General features: G+C 38.0%; 1 protein-coding gene across 2 annotated transcripts in view; it reads left to right on the top strand.

Annotated features, from left to right (window-relative positions):
• mtus2b (microtubule associated tumor suppressor candidate 2b) overlaps positions 1 to 21,594 on the top strand; it is a 61,755-nt gene continuing 40,161 nt past the window's right edge. The window contains exons 1-4 of one of the 2 annotated variants that reach the window (XM_067450167.1): positions 1 to 104; positions 12,726 to 14,771; positions 15,551 to 15,761; positions 16,692 to 16,895. In XM_067450167.1, coding sequence (XP_067306268.1) covers positions 12,900 to 14,771; positions 15,551 to 15,761; positions 16,692 to 16,895 — 2,287 coding nt within the window. In that variant the 5' untranslated portion in view covers positions 1 to 104; positions 12,726 to 12,899. Of the gene's footprint in view, positions 105 to 1,684; positions 2,036 to 12,725; positions 14,772 to 15,550; positions 15,762 to 16,691; positions 16,896 to 21,594 lie in introns of those variants that run through there. The other variant, XM_067450168.1, reaches the window with a different exon arrangement.

The raw sequence follows: 21,594 nt of genomic DNA, 5'->3' as shown, positions 1-21,594 counted from the left end.
TCCTCATCCTCATCCTCTCGTCCTGGCCATGCTGCACGGAATCGAACGCTTGTTCTTCTGCGTCAGGCGCGCGGCGTTTCCTCGCGGATGCTGAAGATCTGCAGGTAAGACTGTGTGTGTGTGTGTGTGTGTGTGTGTGTGTGTGAATAATGCGATGGAGCTCACTGAGAGCATTACATCCACCTGCTGTCGTGTGTAGGCTATCTGCAGCAACACTCGGTGTGTTCATATATCACACCACGCTCATCCTGCGGCCGAATCTAGCAGGCAGATTTCATTTAGCACGCAGACACTGAATTAATGAATGAGCGAAGGCTTTAATTAATTATTAATCCATATTTATATGATGAGTCTTATTATAGGCGTACTAGCATCATTTTTTTGTTGCTTTTGTGCACGTGTTTATAATAGTTATATATCTACTAGTGCAAATATTACATTTTAGCCCACATTTTAGCCCACATTCTATACATATATAGCCCACAATTATATTAAAATATTGCTGTAAATTAATTTGCTTGTATTTAATTACTCATGTGTAATGTTAGTGTCTTGTAATAATAATCGTATGCATTATACAATTAATACAATACATTTTACATTATAAAACAAGTTTATATAATATATTAGGCTAATATTGTCACTATAAAGTAATGTTATTGTAATATGAATTATCTTTATTACATTATTAATTGATCTTTATTATTTAGAATATAGATAATACGTTTGTATGCTTGTATAGTTGTTTGTTTATTTTAATAATAATAATCAGGCTTATTATTATAGTATTTTATTCATGTTTTTACATTATAAAATACATTTATAGAATATATTAATATTGTTACTATAAATTAATATTATTTCAATACTAATAGTAATTGTTACATTGTTTATTGATATTGTCATGATCTTTTATATTTATATATTATTTACAATATAGATATATTTGTATGTATATATAATTTGCATTGGTGTAAAATTACTGATGCATAATATCAGCTTAATAATAATCAATGTATTAAGATTATATTATTTTAATATAATGTAAAAACCTAATGAATATTGGTATAATATAGTGAAATTTTATCAAAAATTTTAACTAATGGATAATAGTATTTTTTACTATTTATTTTAATTACATTTTTTTTTAGAAAGTCTATATTGAGGAAAATTGATTGACAGGCTGAAGATTCGTCTTTATTTATTTCCTAAGACGATTATGAGCATGAAATTATTAACGATACAGTGATTGTGTTCCCTGCAATGACAAAAAATACAAACTCTCCACTACTTTTCCCTGCGTCATGCACTTACACTGTGTGTGTGTGTGTGTGTGTGTGTGTGTGTGTGTGTGTGTGCTATTGTACAAGGCAAAGTTTTTCATCAGTTCTGAGTCAGCAGATCACGTTTGCTTAAGACAGCACCAAGTAAAATACTTACACAGTCTGCATCATAACACAGAGCAGACTTTCTGCCTTTTATTTTTGTGTACACTTATCTGTATCAGATTTTTGAAATGGAGCATTCAAAATCCCTTAAACATTTATGTACAATAAATCCCCTCACACAAAGCGGATGAGAGATTTGCTCTTGAAAGGGAGAGGAGGCGTGGCCTCTGGTTTCATTTGGATGTTAATATTTAATTAGTGCTCCAGCTCTGAGAGTGGGAATCGCTGCTTCCATTTAGTGATGCTTGAGAAAAGGAGCAACAAAAGACGCACACACATAAAGAGAGACAGATGTAACATGTTTCTCTAATCCAGGTCCCTTCTAGGTTAGCTGGTTGATTAGTGAACAGGTGCAGTGGACATCCTCTGAATGCATCATGGGAAATGAGGGGAATTTCATGCATCCTAATGGCTATGACAGCAGTCTGCCACTCGAACTTCCTGCTGTCGGCCGTCATACTGTCAATAGCGCTCTGAACGTGTTACAATGTCATGAAAGAGGAAAAATCAAGGAGGTAGAAGTACCAACGACAGTCTGTCGTGGCCGTTGCTCGTGGGTTTCATGCTGACGCCTTGAGGGACAAGCTGTGAGTGTTTTATTTATACTTCATGTCTGCGACAGAAACTGCATCAGTCAAGAGGAGAACTGTCTGGCCTTACCGTATGTCAGCCGGCTCTCCTTCTTTTCATTGCGTTCACTCGAGTCTACTTAGCATGTTAACATAAATTTGTATACAAAATTATTATTTGCTGAAGTATTTTGAGTTGGCTTGTTTTCACTGCGTTGTGAAGATTAATTGTTCATATTCTGATAGACAGATATATACATAGATAGATATATATACATAGACAGACAGACAGATAGAATGTGATGGATGGATAGATATACGGATTGATAGATAGATAGACAGACAGAGAGATAAATGGATGGCTAGATAGACAGACATAGATGATGGATGGATAGATATACAGATGGATAGCTAGACAGACAGAGAGATAAATGGATGGATATATAGACAGACAGACATAGATGATGGATGGATAGATATATGAATGGCTGAATAAACAGACAGAGATAAATGGATGGATAGATAGATAGACGGATGGATAGATAGACAGAGACAGCCAGAGATGATGGATGGATAGATATACAGATGGATAGATAGATAGAAAGACAGAGATAAATGGATGGATAGATAGACAGAGATAAATGGATAGATAGACGGATGGATAGAAATACTGACAGATAGAGATGATTGATGAATAGGTATGTGGATGGATGGATGGATGGATGGATGGATGGATGGATGGATGGATGGATGGATGGATGGATGGATGGATGGATGGATGGATGGATAGATAGATAGATAGATAGATAGATAGATAGATAGATAGATAGATAGATAGATAGATAGATAGATAGATAGATAGATAGATAGATAGATAGATAGAGCTGATGATCATGGTAATCAGTATTATGTTGAAACACTAAGGCATCAGTGTATCATTAAAGTGTGTGTGTGTGTGTGTGTGTGTGTGTGTGTGTGTGTGTGTGTGTGTGTATGTGTGTACTTCTGGCATCAGGACAGCAGAATCACTGCAGGGCTCGCTCTGCAGACTGCAATGACAAACTGCACGTGGGCAGAGGTGGACAGTAACTGTACATTTACTTCAGTACTGTACTTAAGTACACTTTTTGACTATCTGTACTTTACTGGAGTATTATTTTTTCTGGAAACTTATGACTTTAACTTCACTATACTTGAAAGACAAAATATTGTACTTTTTACTCCACTACATTTCTATCAAGGTCCTTGAAGTTGAAAGTCGAAGTCAGTGGAGGATTTTTTCTTCTGTAAAAAGTGTTTAAGTTTTTGCAGAAAGCCTATCAGGAATCCCTCTTGTAGGGTCACGTCAATGATTTCCCAGCATTTTTTAAATATTGATTTAATGTTTATAGCAAAACACAGTACAGTAAAACGTACAGTACAGTATCAAAATACTCAGTAAAAAGATGTTATTGTGAATATTATTGTTACGTGTTCTTCATTGCGTCAGCGGTTTATCTCACGAAAGAAACTACAATTACATCTTTTTCAACATTAACAAGGGAAAAACAAGTTTTCACTCACATTGTTGGAGCCCTATCACACACTCGGCACAATGCGGCACCAGGCTCGACGCAAGTGTTCTTTGCTAGTTTCAGCCCGACACGATCTTTTTCACGTCCAGCGCTACGCTGTTTAAATAGCAAATGCACTCGTGCCCATCTGTTCACCCATGGGTGTGCTGGTCTGAAAACCAGGTGTGTTCAGGCACATTGTTGGCGCGTTGCTATTCTGAGGAACTGAAAACTTACAAATAAAAACCTGCTCTAAAGTCAATACTGCATTATTTTGTTTGTTAGTACAAACCCGATTCCAAAAAAGTTGGGACACTGTACAAATTGTGAATAAAAAAAGAATGCAGTGATGTGGAAGTTTCACATTTCAATGTGTTATTCAGAATACAATATCGATGACTTATCAAATGTTTAAACGGAGAAAATGTATAATTTTAAGGGAAAAATAAGTTGATTTTAAATTTCATGGCATCAACATATCTCAAAATAGTTGGGACAAGGCCTTGTTTACCGCTGGGTGGCATCTCCTCTTCTTTTATAACATAGATGATATATAAAATGTTTAAATTGAGAAAATCTATCATTTTAAGGGGAAAATAATTTGGGACAAGCCCGTGTTTATGGCACCCCCTCTTCTTTTTATAACAGTCTGCAAATGACTGGGGACTGAAGAGACAAGTTGCTCAAATTAAGAAATATAAATATTGTCCCATTCTTGTCTAATACAGGCGTCTAGTTGCTCAACTGTCTTAGGTCTTCTTTGTCGCATCTTCCTCTTGATGATGTGCTGAATGTTTTCTATGGGTGAAAGATCTGGACTGCAGGCTGGCCATTGATGATGTAATTGATGCAGGATGTGGTCTGGCATTGTCATGTTGGAAAATGCAATGTCTTCCCTGAAAGAGACGACGTCTGGATGGGAGCATATGTTGTTCTATAACTTGGATATACCTTTCAGCATGGATGGTGCCTTTCCAGATGTGTTAGCTGCCCTTGCTACACACACTCATGCAACCCCATACCATCAGAGATGCAAGCTTCTGAACTGAATGCTGATGGGTTGTCCTTGTGCTCTTCAGTCCCGATTACCAAGTAGTTCCAGTTAGTTTTAGTTCCAGTTTTCCAAAAAGAATTTCAAATTTTGATTTGCCTGTCCACAGAACATTTTTCCACTTTGCCACAGTCCATTTTAAATGAGCCTTGGCCCAGAGAAAACGCCTGCACTTCTGGATCATGTTCTGGATCCTTCTGGATCATGTAGCAACAGCGAATGGCACTGTGGATTGTGTTCAGCGACAATGTTTTCTGGAAGTATTCCTGAGCCCATGTTGTGATTTCCATTACAGTAGCATTCCTGTATGTGATGCAGTGCCGTCTAAGGGCCTGAAGATCACAGGCACCTAGTATGGTTTTCCAGCCTTGACTCTTACACACAGAGATTGTTCCAGATTCTCTGAATCTTTGGATGATATTATGCATATTTTCCCTGAGAAACTCCTTTATTGATATTGCTCTACTATTTTTCGCCGCAGCATTAGGGGAATTGTAGCCTGACGTGGTCATACTCAATTCTAGTCAGAATATGAGTCTGAAACTGCTCCATTGGGCTGTGATTATGGGCCGTGTTTCAACCGAACCAGGAAAGACATCAATTGGACAGACCTACAACCAATCAGAGCAACGAAGCGACACATTGTCAAATGTCAATATAGTTCAACTGTTGCCAAGTCTGCTTTTTTTCATCGCGGGTTGTTTTGTATGTCCGCGGGTTAAAGCAGCTATTATGTGATATATAGTGTGAGTGTGAATTTTAGCAGGCAACCTTGCCAAAATAACACACATTTTACCCCCCAAACACCATTTTTCCCCCGGAGAACCTCCTGAGAAGCTATTGTTTAGGGCTAGTAGTTGGCGGATTTTGTTGTAAAAACTTGACAACCCTGTCTGCACGCGCTGGAATACACGATCTTTGCTGGTGTTGTAAAAAAAATAAAAGAATTTAATGATACACAGAGTACTTACCCAACATCATCATCATTTCTGAGAGAAATTGTGAAGGTGAATGCATACAAACAAGCTCTCCGTTTAAGATTTGAACAAATATAATCCAAGCCCCTTTGATGACGCATGATTACGTTACTGTTGATCATCTGCCCATCATCGTCTGAAGCCCGCCCTGATGATTTCATTGGTCTGAACAGTTTCTGTTCGGGGATAATTACTCCTCTATGGAGCAAGGCCAGACCGAACTGCCCGACCTAAAAAAATGTGTGGGCGGGGCTGAGTTTGGTTGGCATCCAGGCTAGGGGAATTGGTGATCCTCTGCTCATCTTGACTTCTGAGAGACACTGCGACTCTTTTTATACCCAATCATGTTACCAATTGACCTAATAAGTTGCAAATTGTTCCTCCAGCTGTTTCTTATATGTGCATTTAACTTTTCCGGCCACTTATTGCTACCTGTCCTAACTTTTTTTGGAATGTGTAGCTCTCATGAAATCCAAAATGAGCCAATATTTGGCATGGCATTTCAAAATGTCTCACTTTCAACATTTGATACGCTATCTATATTCTAATCTGAATACAATAAAAGTTTGAGATTTGTAAATTATTGCATTCCTTTTGTATTCACAATTTGTACAGTGTCCCAACTTTACTTCTTGGAATCTGGTTTGTAATATGCACCAATAGAGACAGAGCCGTAATCTGAAAGAAAAAAAACGCCCACCAGTGTGGAAAACAAGCCAGCGCTCTCCATTGACTTTGTATTGAAGCGGCCTCCTTGTAATTTCTGACTTATAACAAAAACAGAACTATGTCTAAAAGCTGATATGTGACCAGGTGTATAGAAAACAAGCTAAAAAAAAACCTAGAACCAAAAACCCAGAATTTATTATAAGCTGTTAACCCAAAAAAAAAAAAAACATGCGTTTAAGGACACAAAAGTGGATTCAGGCAATTAAGAAAGAGCGCAAACATGTTATATTACACTGAGAACTACACCCACTGGAGGAGAACGTAATCAGCAACAGGAAATATAATATATAAAACTGACATTTAGCTCTTTGACAAAATGTTTACTGCAAACGTATGCATGCTGAGACATCCCCAACATTTAGTGCTACACCCCTGCTCGGACCTGTAGCACAGAGCCAAAAACTGTGCTCCGTTTCCACCGCCGCTTCACTAAAACCTGCCTGTAACATGCCTCTCTGGAACGTCACTCAAACCTATCAATGTTTTACCACAGCTTTATAATATGTAGTGAATTAACTCAGAGGGGAAATATTAATAATTATTCATAGTTTATTATGATTATTCATTAGGATTAATTATGTTTAATCAGTTAATAATTTACTTAGTGGCCACATCAATCATCCTGTGAATGCTCATTATTGATTATTAATTAATTCTAAGAAAAGGATATGTTTCATGGCTAAAGAAAAATAATTCTTCCTTTGCATTAACATAAGCGCTTAGAGTGCATAACAAGATGGATCATTTAAGCGACAATTTGTTTGCGGACAGGGAGTCAGAACCAAACATATATTTTGTACAAATCACAGACAAGACTAAACTAACATAAAACACACATCACGCATATATGGTAAGAGGCAAAGTTAAAGTGGTTGGAAGAATTGGGTCAGTACAGATGGGTGAAGTTATGGAAAGAGTCTAAAACCTTGGAGGAACCATTATTGAAAAGCTCCTTTGTCTGAACAAAGGGGTTTACAGTTTTAACAACTACACAGAGATTTGTAATCGTGTGTTACTTGCAGTTAGCCTGAGCAGTAGAAGAGCGTCCCAGGTGAAATCGCAGGAGAAAGTCTTGATAGTCCGGTCAGAAGGTGTTGAAATCGATTTCTTCTGCATGTACTGAAGAAGAAATGATAAGCTTGCATGGTTGGCCCACTGGCTGTGTGGTGGCATCGGGTTTCCTGTCCCACACAGCACATGGCTCTGTGTGTGTGTAGGCCGTATTGGCCTGGCCGGCAAGCCAAGATGATGATGGTTCAGCCAGAAAGAGAAAATCTGTCTCTCTCCTTAAGAGGTTTTGGGAGAAATCCCACCTTGTAGCGCCAGTGGCCAATCGTATTCAGGCTTTAGGAGGGAAAGTTTTACGATGATTTTAAAGTCTATAATGCTGATGTTAGCTGGTATATAAAATCATCTGCAACACTGCTGTCTCCAGACTCAGATAAACTCTGCTTTTGTTCGTAACCACTCGTCAAGCCGGGCTGGCCCACTTTGGACCAAGGTATTTGGCGGGCCAAAAATCCCTGGCCGTTGGCCCAGAGGAAGCCCCAACGAGGCCCAATCAAGCCCAGAGCGTGACGCTGGAAACACAACTGGCCCTGGCATGCACTAGCCCCACTTTTGGCCTGATGGTGGAAACGCGGCTATTAAATCATTGACTCAACTGACTTGAAGCAAAAATAGACAAAGCAACTGCAATTGTTTCTGAATGATCCGTTTCTCCTTATGATAGATAGATCATACACAATGGCATGTTCAAATACATCCATCTGGCTAAACTTAAAGTTAAAATGCATTCTGTATGGCCTCTTTTTTTTTGTTGTTCTCTTCAGTAGTGAGATTGGTTTGCGGTAATAAATCACAATCCGCCGCAGAGAAGGGCAGAGCAGGAATTCATCATGAATGCTCACTTGAACAAAGTAGAAACTCAGCCATCGCTGTTCTCTCTCATCTGTTCACTGTCAGCTCGAACATCTATTAGCCAGGAGGAAACCGCTTCCCCACTGATTGAGCCGTGTAGATATTCCACTAGTCAATATTAGAGTCTCCTTTTTAAATCGTCCTTTTTCCGTTCATCTTACTGGTGCTATATATAATGCACCAATATATGACACAGTTAGTTTGACTGACAATTGTTGAGAGTCATTGGATCTCAAGGCTCCAGATGCTCTTAATATACCGTGTATACCCCCAATATGAGACAACCCCCCATTTTCCAGACTTATTTTTTGGGAAAAAAGAGATTTTTGTGGAAAAAATCTGTTTTTTAACAGAAAATGTTTTTATTTGAAAATTTTACTGACAATTAATTTGAATTTTTTAAACACCATTCATTACAGGCCTCGACATTAAGCAAATTAATGTGCTTGTCCTTAACTCGCTCATTCACTTGTCTGAGTAAAAAATGTGCTTTTCCGGAACAAAAGGTATATATATATATATATATATATATATATTTTTTTTTTTTGTTTTGTTTTGTAAATATAATTTATTCTGAAGCAATATTCTCAACAGTGTTCAATCAGCTTTGGCATATTGAAATCTGCATATTTGTGATATGTTTACCTTTTTTTAAAGGGCATTTTTAACCCTAATCTTACTTTCTATTCTTAACATTGACTTCTACAGGAAGTTTAGAGTGAGTAAATGATGACTGAATTTTTCTCTACACCGTACTTTAATGCTGTCAGCCTAATTGGAGATTCTCGTTTTCTGTGCACCCTTCTCTGGAGGCTTTTGAGGTGCTTGTTGCATGACAAGCTGCATTTTCAAAGAAGCTTCCCTGACACTAGTTGTTTCCATTCTCTATTTCTGTCTACCTTCCTCTTGTAAATAATTGATCTCTAGTTTCTAAATGGTTGTGATGATAGGAAGCAGGGTTTCTCTTGACAGATATTCTAAATCTCTTCATGCTGTCATACACTGCTGTGTCACTGACCTGCAGACCTGACGCTGACGTGAGTCGTCACATGCGACTGACAAACCCTCATGCAGACAATCCGTGTGTGACAGTTAGTCATTGTCTCTGACAGCTCGACGGAGACTGTTTACATTATTCCTTAGCATTGAACATGAGCATACCACTAAACACTTGCTCTTGGGGAATCCGTTTATTTTTTTAATGATTTGTAACTTATCTATACTGTGTATGCCTTAATTACATAGTTTGCTTATTAAAATGAAAGTAATAGGTAAGAGCCAAAGAGGAAAGTGACTCTTGGCCCTATTTTAAACAATTTAAAGGGGTACTTCAGCGCTGGGAAGATGAATCTGTATTTAAACTGGGTCATCAATGCAGTAGAAATGTGAAATTATTTTTGAATTTGGTGCCTTCTAGACTGAGAATAGACAGAAAATGTATTTTTGTCTCGTGGGGATGAAAGACTACAATTCCCAGAATGCTTCGCTGCCCTGTGAGGCCATTCCCAAAGCCACCAACTTGATTTCTGTGACTGAGTTGGAGAAGACACTACAATTAAAAACTGAACGTGTCTGTTCAATATAATGAGTGAGTCACTGCACTGAGCACTAACTGCACGAGTGATGAGAGCTGAGGTAATCGAGACTACACTCGCGGCATACAGCGCGAGTTCAGCCTGGCCTTTGCCAGTTCATGCCTTTGCAAGCTTAACTTTCATAGAAATTAATTTGAGAAGTTAAAAGACTTACATTGCTCACCATATTTCCGTTTAAATGAGTGCCTGTATAGCTGCCAGCTGAGCTCTCCCTGCAAGCTGAGTGTGATCTCCATCCCCCATGCTTAGATTCAAAACATGCGGAAATGGCTCCCTCTGCTGGCTGTAGTCTTTAGCCTTTGGGCAAACATTCCTCCTATGATGCAAAAATCGTCTATTTGCATCATAGGAGGAATTTTTCCAGAAATCAAATGCATAAATCTCTTGTCTCAGGGGGATATGAGGGGGGAAAGCACAATCATTTGAATATACTCCAGGGTTTCTACTGATACAAAGCCATATGCTAATCGCTGAAGTAACCCTTTAAGTGCATGGTCTAAAGCGCATGGCACAAGTGCACCGTCTGAATCCTCTTTTGCCTTTTGCTAGATATGGTTGGCACGCCCAGTGCATGGTCTAAAAGGGTTGTTCCTATTCTCTTAATGAGTCACAGGTGTGTTTCGGGTGTAAAGTGTAATCAGAGTCTCATCTCCCATTCCCTTTAAAAGCCAACGTGCCAACAATGCTCCTGAACACACCTGGTTTTCAGACCAGCATGGGTGAACAGAAGGGCGCGAGTGCATTTGCTATTTAAACAGCGTCCCGCAGGACGTGAAAATGTTAATAGTGTCGGGCCGAAAGTAGTAAAGAACACCTGCATCGTGCCTGGCGCCGCATTGCGACGTCTTAAAAAAAACTTTTTTTAAAAGTCTTTACAAAACAACAACAGAAAATGTATAAGCCCAGAAGCCATAAGGGCTTTTATAGGGCTTTTGTCTTGGAAATGATCACTATGAAATGTATCATTATGTGAAAAGCAACTATTTCATTTGTAAAAATGAGTGCAGTTATTTTTTTAAAGCATAGAAAGATGATGAGACATCATTATGGCAGTAAGTGAACAGTAATGATTGAGTACAGATGCACAAAATCAGCAGATGTACAAAGTGGGTCAAGGAAGATAAATGCACAAAGTGTGTGTTATGTTTTATTTTTCTCTTATATTTGGCTTGGCAGCAGGCAGCCAAACAGAAATAATTTATGATAGGTTTAAATGATGGATTGTTTTCTGTTATTTGTTTATAAAAGCATTTAGTGTGATTAAGTGGATCATTTCTACATAAATATAATTTGTAGTAGTATAAAATGTACAATATATGATAGTATAATCTATAATGTTAATTAGCCTTTTGGGTGAACCATAGTCATTCTTCAGCGTGGTATCTATTACACCATTGGCTAATTTGGATGCGTTTTAGGAATGGAGTGTGTTCCTGTTGAGAACATTTGTCTGCCGTTTCCTCAGGGAATGACCTCCTACGGTGGAACTTCTGGAGTGTAGGAGCTGTTCTTGTTGCTAGGGAGAACTGAGCGTGAGCGTGTGTTCTCACTGTGGAGAATTATCAGTATGTTCATCATTCTGTGTGAAAGAATTTCATCTGGATAAAATATTACACTTAATCCTATTTGAGTTAAGCATTATTTTTATGTGTTATGCTTAGAGAGTCTTTTTACCTTAAAAATCCTTTTAATAAAACGATGCAGTGCGTTTTGTACATTTTATACGGCGTTGATCCTGAATGGAGAAGATTCCAGTGTTTGATCATGCTTTTACCAAATATCTGACAAAGGAACAATGTTTTGGAACAAAAATGTTCAGCCTTCATCGCTGAAAAATAATAGACTGTTGAGAAGTGTGTTTGTTTAGGTCATTTTTAAATCAAAAACAAAAAAGCAATGAAATGCAAGTGTACGGTGGCAAGAAATGGAAGTGCTCATAACTTTAGAATTTTTTTGTGTGATTTCCACACTTCATGAAGGCACCACATAAATTTACAAATGTACTAATATTATTTTATTTTAATGGAAACAAAGAGTTTCTAAAAAAGGAGAGGTTTTGTGGGTCATAAGTCTAAACAATCTAATAAATCTGTTCATGGCTTTAACTCTTTCTTTTCCCACCATAATTTGTGAAACAATGCTCACTTGCCATTGACAAAACATTTCTGGCTTACTGTATTTTGACTGTTATAGGTAGGAAGGTGGTATCACAAATCTTCTGAAAGAGAACAGAATATCGGGATAAAAACACTGCAAGAAACAACTGATATCATATGTAATCGGATGCATATGTAAAATAATGTCATCATCAACATTAAACAGCCTATAAATCAAAACTGAATGCCTAAAATTACTGAATGAAATGTCGACCCAGGGCGAGCTATAGGACTGTTTAATCTTAGGGGGTATTGATGGACTCAATCGACTGCATCTGTGTTTTGATCATCATTCTGAATCTCATCTGTATAGTCTTTGACAAAAATGTAATTTTTTCAGCTTTTTGCTCAATGTTGTTTTTGTATGAAACTAACCCACATTCAAGTGTTGATTAAAAAAAAGAACACATGAAGCTAGAATGAAACGTTTGTTGTTGTTGTTGTTGTTGTTTAAAAGCAGAGGCTCTTCTTTCTTTTGATAATATACTGCATGTTTAGATATTAATGCAACTAAATATTCTGGGGGCAATGAACATTTTGTAAAAAAAAAAAATGCTGGTGGTGGCTAGCATAAATTTTTTAAAAAATAAAAATAAAACATGTCAAGAGAAAGAATAAAAAAAAAAACCATTGAAGATCAGCATAAAGGAAAAAATAAATAAAAATATCTTATTTGAACTTTTTCATCAAGACATTTATAAAATCTGTTATTTACCCCCCTTGGCAGGTTGAAGACAACCCCTGATGTCATCTACTAAAAACTAGTACCTTAACCAACAGTGTGAAAGATGCCAATGCTTACAGTAGCTTTAAGTTTGAAAGCTGAGAGAGCTCCAGACCTCAAGGGAGGACCAACAAGACTCTACATGAAAGCGTGAGAACACATGAGCCTGGAGGAAACATGAGTGTGAATGATGAACACGCCAGACCCTTCGGGACCAGCGTTGAAGATGGCTGTAAGGAAATCAGGAACAACAACAACAGGCTTGCTGAGGATTCCCTGGATGGAGATGCCAATGCTAATGAAATCCAAAGGGGAGAAACAACTTTGGAGGCAATTGATGCCCTGTCGTCTGTGGCATCTCACACTGAAGAACAGGTGAAGATGACTATCCAGGCCACAGATTCCCTGTGTGATGACCCGGAGCTGGCTGAGTTTGAGATGCTGGAAAGTCAGGAGCTAGAGGATGAGGAAGAGAGCAATGTCTCTAAAGGTTACATGAAAGGTGTTCGATCCACCGATATTACAAAGACCGAAACAAAATCTGTGAAGGATAACAAAAGGTTTTATCAGTTTACTTCAAAAGAGTCTACTGTTTGTCCTCATTCCACTAGCAAAGAAATGGTGACCAGCATAGCCAGGACTGACTTTAGCTCTGAAAATGATGTTTTTTTTTCTTGTCTCTCCACAATGTCTAGTCTTGGAGGAAGTCTTGCTAGTGCCCTGGACCACGCCGGTCGAACTCACAGCTCTGATTCGTGGCATGCTCCCTCAGAGCCATACCGAACTCTCTCTGAGGACCTTACTCTTGCCTCACAGTACTGCTTGACAATTTTAGATAAAAGCCGGAGCTCCCTACATACTGAGGGCATGCATCATCAAGCAGGAAAAAGTACAACGCACATTGGCAGTGTCAATCTCAATCTTAACTCCACCGCCTTGCCTGAAGAACCTCTTTTAGAAGCACAAGAAAACCAACTAGCTACAGACTGTGTAATATCTGAGAGCTCAGGTCAACTGACAAATGGCGTGAGTGAATGTAGCATTGCAAGGATCACAAAGGTCTCTAATGAATCAGGAAGTGCCAATTTCAGAGAACCTGGAATTCATTTGAAGGAGCACATTGCAAAAGACGAAAAGGCTATAAATTTAAAAGCGGCATCAACTGAGAAGTCTTGCCAACCTCTCGTCTCAGACAACATTCAGTCTACTTCACAAAACAGAAGGTCCTCCCATGATTCCACTGGTGATATAAAGAACAAACTCAAATCCCAGGATGAGGAATCTCCTGAAATTGCTCTTAAAACCTTGAAACTAACCTCAAAGGGTGCACCCGTCCGCTCTGATTGTTCTGAACCCCAACCGTACAAGAAGCAAGCATCTTTTGAAAAGACCAGAAGATCTAGTTCATCGAGTTTGGAAAGGCGAAAACCTTGGGGCAGCCCGTCTCGTTCTGAGACCCCTCCATCCCCTAAAACCACCTGTTCACCTCGAAAACAGCCACCTTCGTCACCAGCCAAATATATTAGCACAAGAGAAGCGAGTCAGGAGCGGAGTGAAACCTTACAGAGGGTAAACACTGGTTTGAGGCAACCAAATAAAAACCTTCTCAGTAGTAGTAGCAGTTTTCAAAAACCTGTTGTTCCTCAACAACCCACTAGAGCAGAGTCTGAGTCTAAGAATTCTTCTCCACCCCTGAAGCCCAAAAATGTTCGGCCAAAAATCATAACCTATGTCCGCAAGAGCCCTCAAGTGAAACCAATGTCTGAAGGTCCCTATGAAGTATCGACTCTACCGCCGAGACTGACACCATACAGTAGCTCACCAACCTCAAAAGAGCCTAAATCAGAGGGGTTCAGAGGTTCCCCTGTGCTCAGCTCTTCTAATGTCCTTTATGACAAGTATCGCCAGGAAGTACAGAGATCAGGGTACTACTCCCCTCCAGGACTGATGCCCTCTGGGATCAGGCCACCCAGCCACACTGTCCCCCATAAACTGGTGGGCAAATCGGAGAGTTTCCATGGAGAGCTGCCAGATCAATACTTACATGAGGTGAGACTTCTCAGGCTATGTTTACACTGTCAGTTAAATCTGATTATTTCTGTATCCGATTGGAATCTGATCTGATTTATTGACTGTCCATCTGCATAGTCAGTATCTGCATTTGTTTCTATTCCAGGATGTTGTGTTAGTAGGCATACACCAAAAATAACTACAGCAACATGGAGGGGTTTTCAATAGAGATGTTTTCTTATTTATATTGGTACGCATGGCTTTATGCGCAGTCATTTTCTGCTCGACTTTCAGCATGTTTCCTATTACAATGTCTGACATAGACTAGATAGACTACACTCTCAGAAAAAAGGTACAGTTCTGTCACTGGGGCGGTACCCTAAGGTACAAAAGTGAAAAGGTACATCTTTGTATAAATGGTACATGGTACTTATTAATACCTTAAAATGTACATATCAGTACTTTAAGAGTGCATTAGTACCTTAAAGGTACATATTAGTACCTTTTTGGTTTTGTACCTTAGGGTACCGCCCCAGTGACAGCAATGTACCTTTTTTCTGACAGTGTATAATGGATCTCCAAAGATGATTTTAATCACATTTCATGTAATTTATTGCTGTTCACACTTCCTAAAAATGATCAGATTCCAGTCGGGAGGTGCACAACAATCGGTTTGGACTGACAGGCTTCAGATGCTAAAACAGCATTACTGAACTCTATATAAATGTGTTGTGCTTGTGAAAGCATGATTTATTGATACTTTCAACTGCTTCAATAAGTTTAGCAAAGACATCAAAAGATGTGTCTTGCTGTTCCAGGTTGGTAGAGCGGTTCAGCTAAATACCCATGATGCCGCTGCTTCCGTTTTCCGCTTCCCCAGAGCCTTAAGGCCTCAGCTTGGTCTTGGAGCCGTCACCAGACAGCCTGCTACTAAGAACAGGACTGTATTGCCAGGTCAAAGATCGGCATCACCCCTCAGTTATACGGCTCCAGCTGTTCAGGCCTCAAGTAGTCACCAAGAACCAATAGGTCAGTAGGCACTAAAACCCTCACAATCAAATCCCCAGTTGTCAGTGGAATTTTAATTCAACGTATATCACATTTTGAACAAAGTATTGATTTGTATTAGACATTTGCTTAAAATATAGCTCATAAATCTGTCTTCACAGCTCTATAATGCCAGTACACAGAACCAGACTTCTTTCTCATCGTAATGCATTAAGTTTATGAAGTGCAGTCCTGTTTAGTTCTGAAATTGATTTGTATTTATCTTTGAAATGTAAATTTCATGTTGGCAAGGACCTTGTCATACACTTTTATTTTTCTTATATCTTCAAATATCTCTTAGAAACCTTTCAAAATGTATCTCACCCTTATGGAAATTAACCGTGTTTTTATTATAGTAAAAGTGTAGTTACCATGTTTTTTGGCTTATTACCATTTCTATAACCACAGTTTTACCACAAATACCATGGTTAAACTATAATAACCATGTTTTTTTTGGTTTTATCTGTAGTAAAAACCATTGTTAATTTTCATAAGGGCACTTATATACAGTAGGTGACTTTTAAATGTGTGGTCTTAAATGTAGTCTCTCCTTGGTCTTCTGAAAGTAAATCAAGGAACTGTCAGTTAAATATTGCCATGTCCTGGAAAACAAGGAAGTTCTGAAAAGAAAAAGGATGACAGAAATCATCAGATTCTTCAATTCCTAATAGGTGTACTTTTTAATGGTTATATTATTGTTATATACACTACATACATCTATCCATAACAACAGGCATTTTATGAATTCTCTGTAAACATTGGGATCTTTAGAGGTGTTTGCTAAAGCATTATTTTATTTATTATTATAGATTGTAGAAAGAAATACCAAGTCAAGCTATCTATTAATGAACTAGTGATATTTGTTTGAAGGAACAACTCTGAAGGAACTAATGTTTGTCAACTGCTTTACAGTGGATCAGAAAAGACTAGCATTGGGTGTGGCCCCCAAATTTATACTCCCCAAACCGGGTCAATCTGGACTGCGTCCTCCCGGATTCTCCCATCTTCCTCCTGCTCGACTGGCCGCCTTTGGCTTCGTCCGCAGTGCTAGCGTGTCTTCGGTGTCCAGCAACCAATCAAACGACAGCACGCACAGCGACCCCTGCAGATCTAGCCGTGAGTGTTACATCTCTTCCTGTCATAAACCTAATGTTTACACACGTCCCATGCTGAAGTGTACAGATGTCTGACTGTTCTCGGCTCAACAGATTTCTTAGCTGCTGCTACTTGTGTTTGTTTATTGTACTGTGTATCTTCAAGCTCTTTTTAATGGTGTCTTGTAATGAGGAATGTGAGTGTCAGTGTAAATTCTGTAAGATGTTGTTACAGCAGCCCATTCTTAGACCACATGCTCTAGTATTGGTATTGTGTTAGGATTAGTCTAGGCCTTGTGGATTATCTAACTCTTCCTGTCAAAAGCCTTCTTACTAGCAGATACAAAAGTGCAATCGATGTCTCTAATACCCGACTGGTTGCACAGTTTGGTCTGCGCAAGATGATGCATCTCAGAGCTTAATGTATAGAGCAGTGTTTCCCAGTCTTTTAAAGTGTCCGCATGCTTTTTCAGCTAATACCTTAATGCAGTGTGTAATATAGCTGTTTGTGAATGTAAATGGTCTGCAAAGTTTCAAAGATCAAAGTGCTCAACAAATGGAGTAATTGTCTCTCAAAAGAAAGAACCAATTTTGAACTGCCTGAAACGGGTTGTCAGTAATTCCAGTCTTACTTCCTTCCCAAACCTACGTAGGTTTGTAAAAAATTAGCATAATGCCCACCTAATGGTCTTCATTGGCTACCTGTGAACAACGTTTATTTTCACCCTTAAACACAATAGTTGTAGTTGAGACTGGAATAGTTCTGTTCATGTTGCCGAAATGTCGAGTAGATGCTGTTTTGTGTGCTTCTAAAATCAGCTTTGCAGCACTTAAAAGGATGAGGACTCTAATTGTTCTAATTGATGCAAAATGATTTAGAAAAATTATTTTGTTACTGTTCATATCACTGTGTGTAAAATTATTGAGTAAGTTCTGGTGCTAAAATTCAGATATGGTAAAAGTGTCGTTTGGTTTCTTATGCGCTGTAAACAGTCGACCAATCAAAACAGACTGGGTCATCTGACCAATCAGAGCAGAGTAGACCAATCACAACTTTTATTGTTAAGCAGATCAGCTGTCATAAGACATAAGAGGGAATGTAAAAAATGTGAGGAAGGTTGTTATATTATTTGTTGCAGTGCTCGGTTCATTTTCAGTGTGTTTTTGTGAAGTTGGAGAAATAAAGAGAACAGTGTGTGTTGTTTATTAAATTTTATTTACCTTTGATATTGGTTCCTGTACTGTGGTGGGCTGAGGTATGTGAAGATTGTATTGCAAAAACTCTCGCGCTGCTGTTGAACTGGGATACGGATGTAGTCAGGCACAGGTTTGGTGGAGTGGGTGAGTTTAGTGGTGGTTTAAGGGGTAAAGGAAGGGGAACAGTGTAGATGCCTTTACTGAAATTAATCATTTATAATCGCATGCAGGTATTTTTTAAATATATGTTTAGTAAATGTATGTACTTAGTACAGCATATAACGTGATTAAAGGTGCCCTAGAATGAAAAATTGAATTAACCTTGCCGTAGTAAAATAATAAGAGTTCAGTACATGGACATCCCATACTGTGAGTCTCAAACACTATTGCCTCCTACTTCTTATGTAAATCTTGTGAATGAAAAGCACCACGGAAAAATAAGTGCTTCTCAACATAAACCTAACCGTGACGCAAGCGTTGAAGATCATATATAAGCACGCCCCCCAACATTTGCATCTGTTCAAACATGTTCATTGTCAGGCAGAACTGACGGAGCCGAATCATCGGGACAGCAGATAAGCAAAGTCACTCGAGGATAGCGAAAACGGCAGCTCTCATGGACACACGTCATGTTTAGGCTCTGCAGGAGACGTGAGGACTTTTCATATGTCAAAATGGTTTAGGTTTACTATAATCGGATACCTCAACAATTCAGTTCTCTCAGCTCGCCATAGGCGGCGCCGCAGCGTGTTAACTCTGACCCTGCAGCAAGAGCAGAGTATCTGGCCAGGAGAATAGGAAGGTGTGTAAAAAAAAATATCAGCAGCATGATGAGGGTCAAGTTTGATCACAAGAAAGCCACAATAAGTGTGACCCTGAACCCCTGCCTTTAAAGTTGTCCAAATTAAATGAAATCCTTAGTAATGCTTATTGCTACTACTAGTATATATATATTTTATGTACTTATGGTAGGAAATTTACAAAATATCTTCATGGAACTTGATTTATACTTAATATCCTAATGATTTTTTGCCATAAAAGAAAAATCGATCATTTTGACCCATTGCTGGCTATTGCCACAAATACACCCGTGAGACTTATGACTGGTTTAAAAAAAATAAAATGTTTGTTCATAAAAACAATTCTGTGAAATGAATTAAATATGATTTAAGTCTATTTTTTTACGAAATGTATTGTTTATTGATCTCTTTAAATATATTTTTAAAAACATTCGAGATGTCATTTGGAGCGACCAATAATAGCAATAACTGTATTAAATTAAAGAATAAAATATAACATTTCTGTGGCTGTAGTAGGAATCACTGATACAGAATGCTTAAGTCAATAGTATTTTTAAAACATTTTTATCAGTTTTATGCATTTTACAAGAAAAAGAAGTTTGTTAAATACATAAGAAGGCAAATCGGAAATTAAAAAACAAAAATGTAAGATCATCAAAAACTCAAATAAAATCGGATACTTTGTTAATAAACACTTAAATTACTGAGAACTTGGAGAAATTTTTTTAAGCATGTTAAGGAAATAAATTAATCTTAAGATAAATCACGGTCACACCGCATGACATTTTCATAAGGCTAATTCCAATTAGGTGAATTCATCTACATGAAAAAAACATAAAATCACCTTTTATTCAACAATTTATTTCAAAATCGTTCGTTTGTTCGGCCCATTTCAAGCAAGCTTCGCTCTGTGACTTAAACTGGAGAAAGGGGCAATTACAACTGTATTCCTGCAAGCAGTAAGTAGCGATTTATCCACTTTTGACTGTTTAAACAATTTCTGATTAAGTTGAAAGTTTCTTAGAGAGACCGCATTGTCTAGATAACGCAAGATACTAGTACAGTAACAATAGGAAACTCCAAGTACCATACAAAACTAAATAGTGTGTCTAATGACAAAGGTTAATATTATTTTGTATTACAAAATACAACCGTAGATACGTTGCTTACAGATCGTTCACTCGATCCTTCTAGCAAACGTCACCTTTTCCACCATATAAGTTACAACGATAGTCATTTGACAAGGCTATTCATTTAGTAAAAATATATATATTTATATTTTTGAGCACTTAAGTATGATGGTTTTGCATGCTTGTATTTCGGAGTACATCACAGTCACTGCGTAGCCTACATTGTGACTAACATTATAAACATGCAATATCGTTGATGAAAAAAGACAAGTCTAAAATGTAGACTTAATGACACTAAGCAGAACATCTCAAATGGAGATTGATGAAATGCAGCTCACTTGTTTATTGGTGTTTTCAGATCATCTGTGTGCGAGAGAGAGCTCACGTGCATATGGTTGCCAGATTGTACATGTTTAGGTAAAACACCGGATAGTATACGTGTTCTTTTCACAGAAAAGCTCTGATTGTGGGATTTAAATTACTGAAATTACAGAGCTCTTTCTCGCGCGCGGATGATCTGAAAACACCAATAAACAAGTGAGCTGCATTTTATCAATCTCCATTTGAGATGTTCTGCTTAAAGAGTCATTCAGTCGCTCTGTGTTCTGTCAGGACGGTCAGGAGCCGCTTCACTGAACTGCTGTGAGCTGCTGAAATAAGCCAATCAGAGCAGAGCTCAATATTCATGACTCTTCCAAATTAGGCAAAAACAGAGCATTACATCCTAGGGACAATTTATAGGGTTGTAAATGGACCTGTAAAACTGTATCTGGACAATGTTTGCCCTTAAATAAGCCACATACCCTCTATGTAGATATCAGAGAACAATTTAACATATTGTTTCAACTCATTCTAGGGCACCTTTAATTTAAATGTAAGTATATATTAGTTAAAGACTCTTAATATGAAGTGAGACCACTGATCTGATTGTTATAACCAGATAGAGCCTGTCAAGGAGCAAACTGTGCATACTCAATTAAATTCACACAATGTGCCAGGATCTTATGTTTCTCCTCTTTTAACTGGCGATCGGAAATGAGTAGTGCTCTAACAGGAGGAACAGAAGGCGAGCAAGAGAGTGAGATGAGTCATGGGTCGGATCAGTAGTCATGTTAGACGACAAAAAGAGAACCAGAGGAACATAAATTGACAGAAGATTGTTCATCCATGACCATGGCCTCTAAAATAAAATAATAAAGAAATTACACATTTGACCACTATATGATGAAACGTATTTTAATGTTGTTAGTCTATGATTCAGAACAATGTGACTCAGATATATCATGATGAACAATGAAATATCTTTGTGCTACTTGTTAGATCTGCATTAATATTAATAAACTTGGAGAAAAAATATTAAGCATGTTAGGGAAATAAATTAATCTTATGATAAATCACGGTCGCACTGCATGACATTTTCATAAGGCTAATTCCAATTAGGCGAATTCATCTACATAAAAAAAACATAAAATCACCTAATTAGAAATTTTAATATGAATGTATGTGTTGATGACGTTGAAAATTAGTTGATTTTGTCCGTTAAGAATTGATTGGATGGCTGTGGTTTGCTATTGGTGGATCTCATGTGAGTGAC

This window comes from Pseudorasbora parva, chromosome 8 (genome assembly GCF_024679245.1).
Source record: "Pseudorasbora parva isolate DD20220531a chromosome 8, ASM2467924v1, whole genome shotgun sequence".
NCBI classification, from domain to species: domain Eukaryota; kingdom Metazoa; phylum Chordata; class Actinopteri; order Cypriniformes; family Gobionidae; genus Pseudorasbora; species Pseudorasbora parva.
Note: the sequence above shows the minus strand (reverse complement) of the source record. Positions and strands in the feature narration are given on the sequence as shown.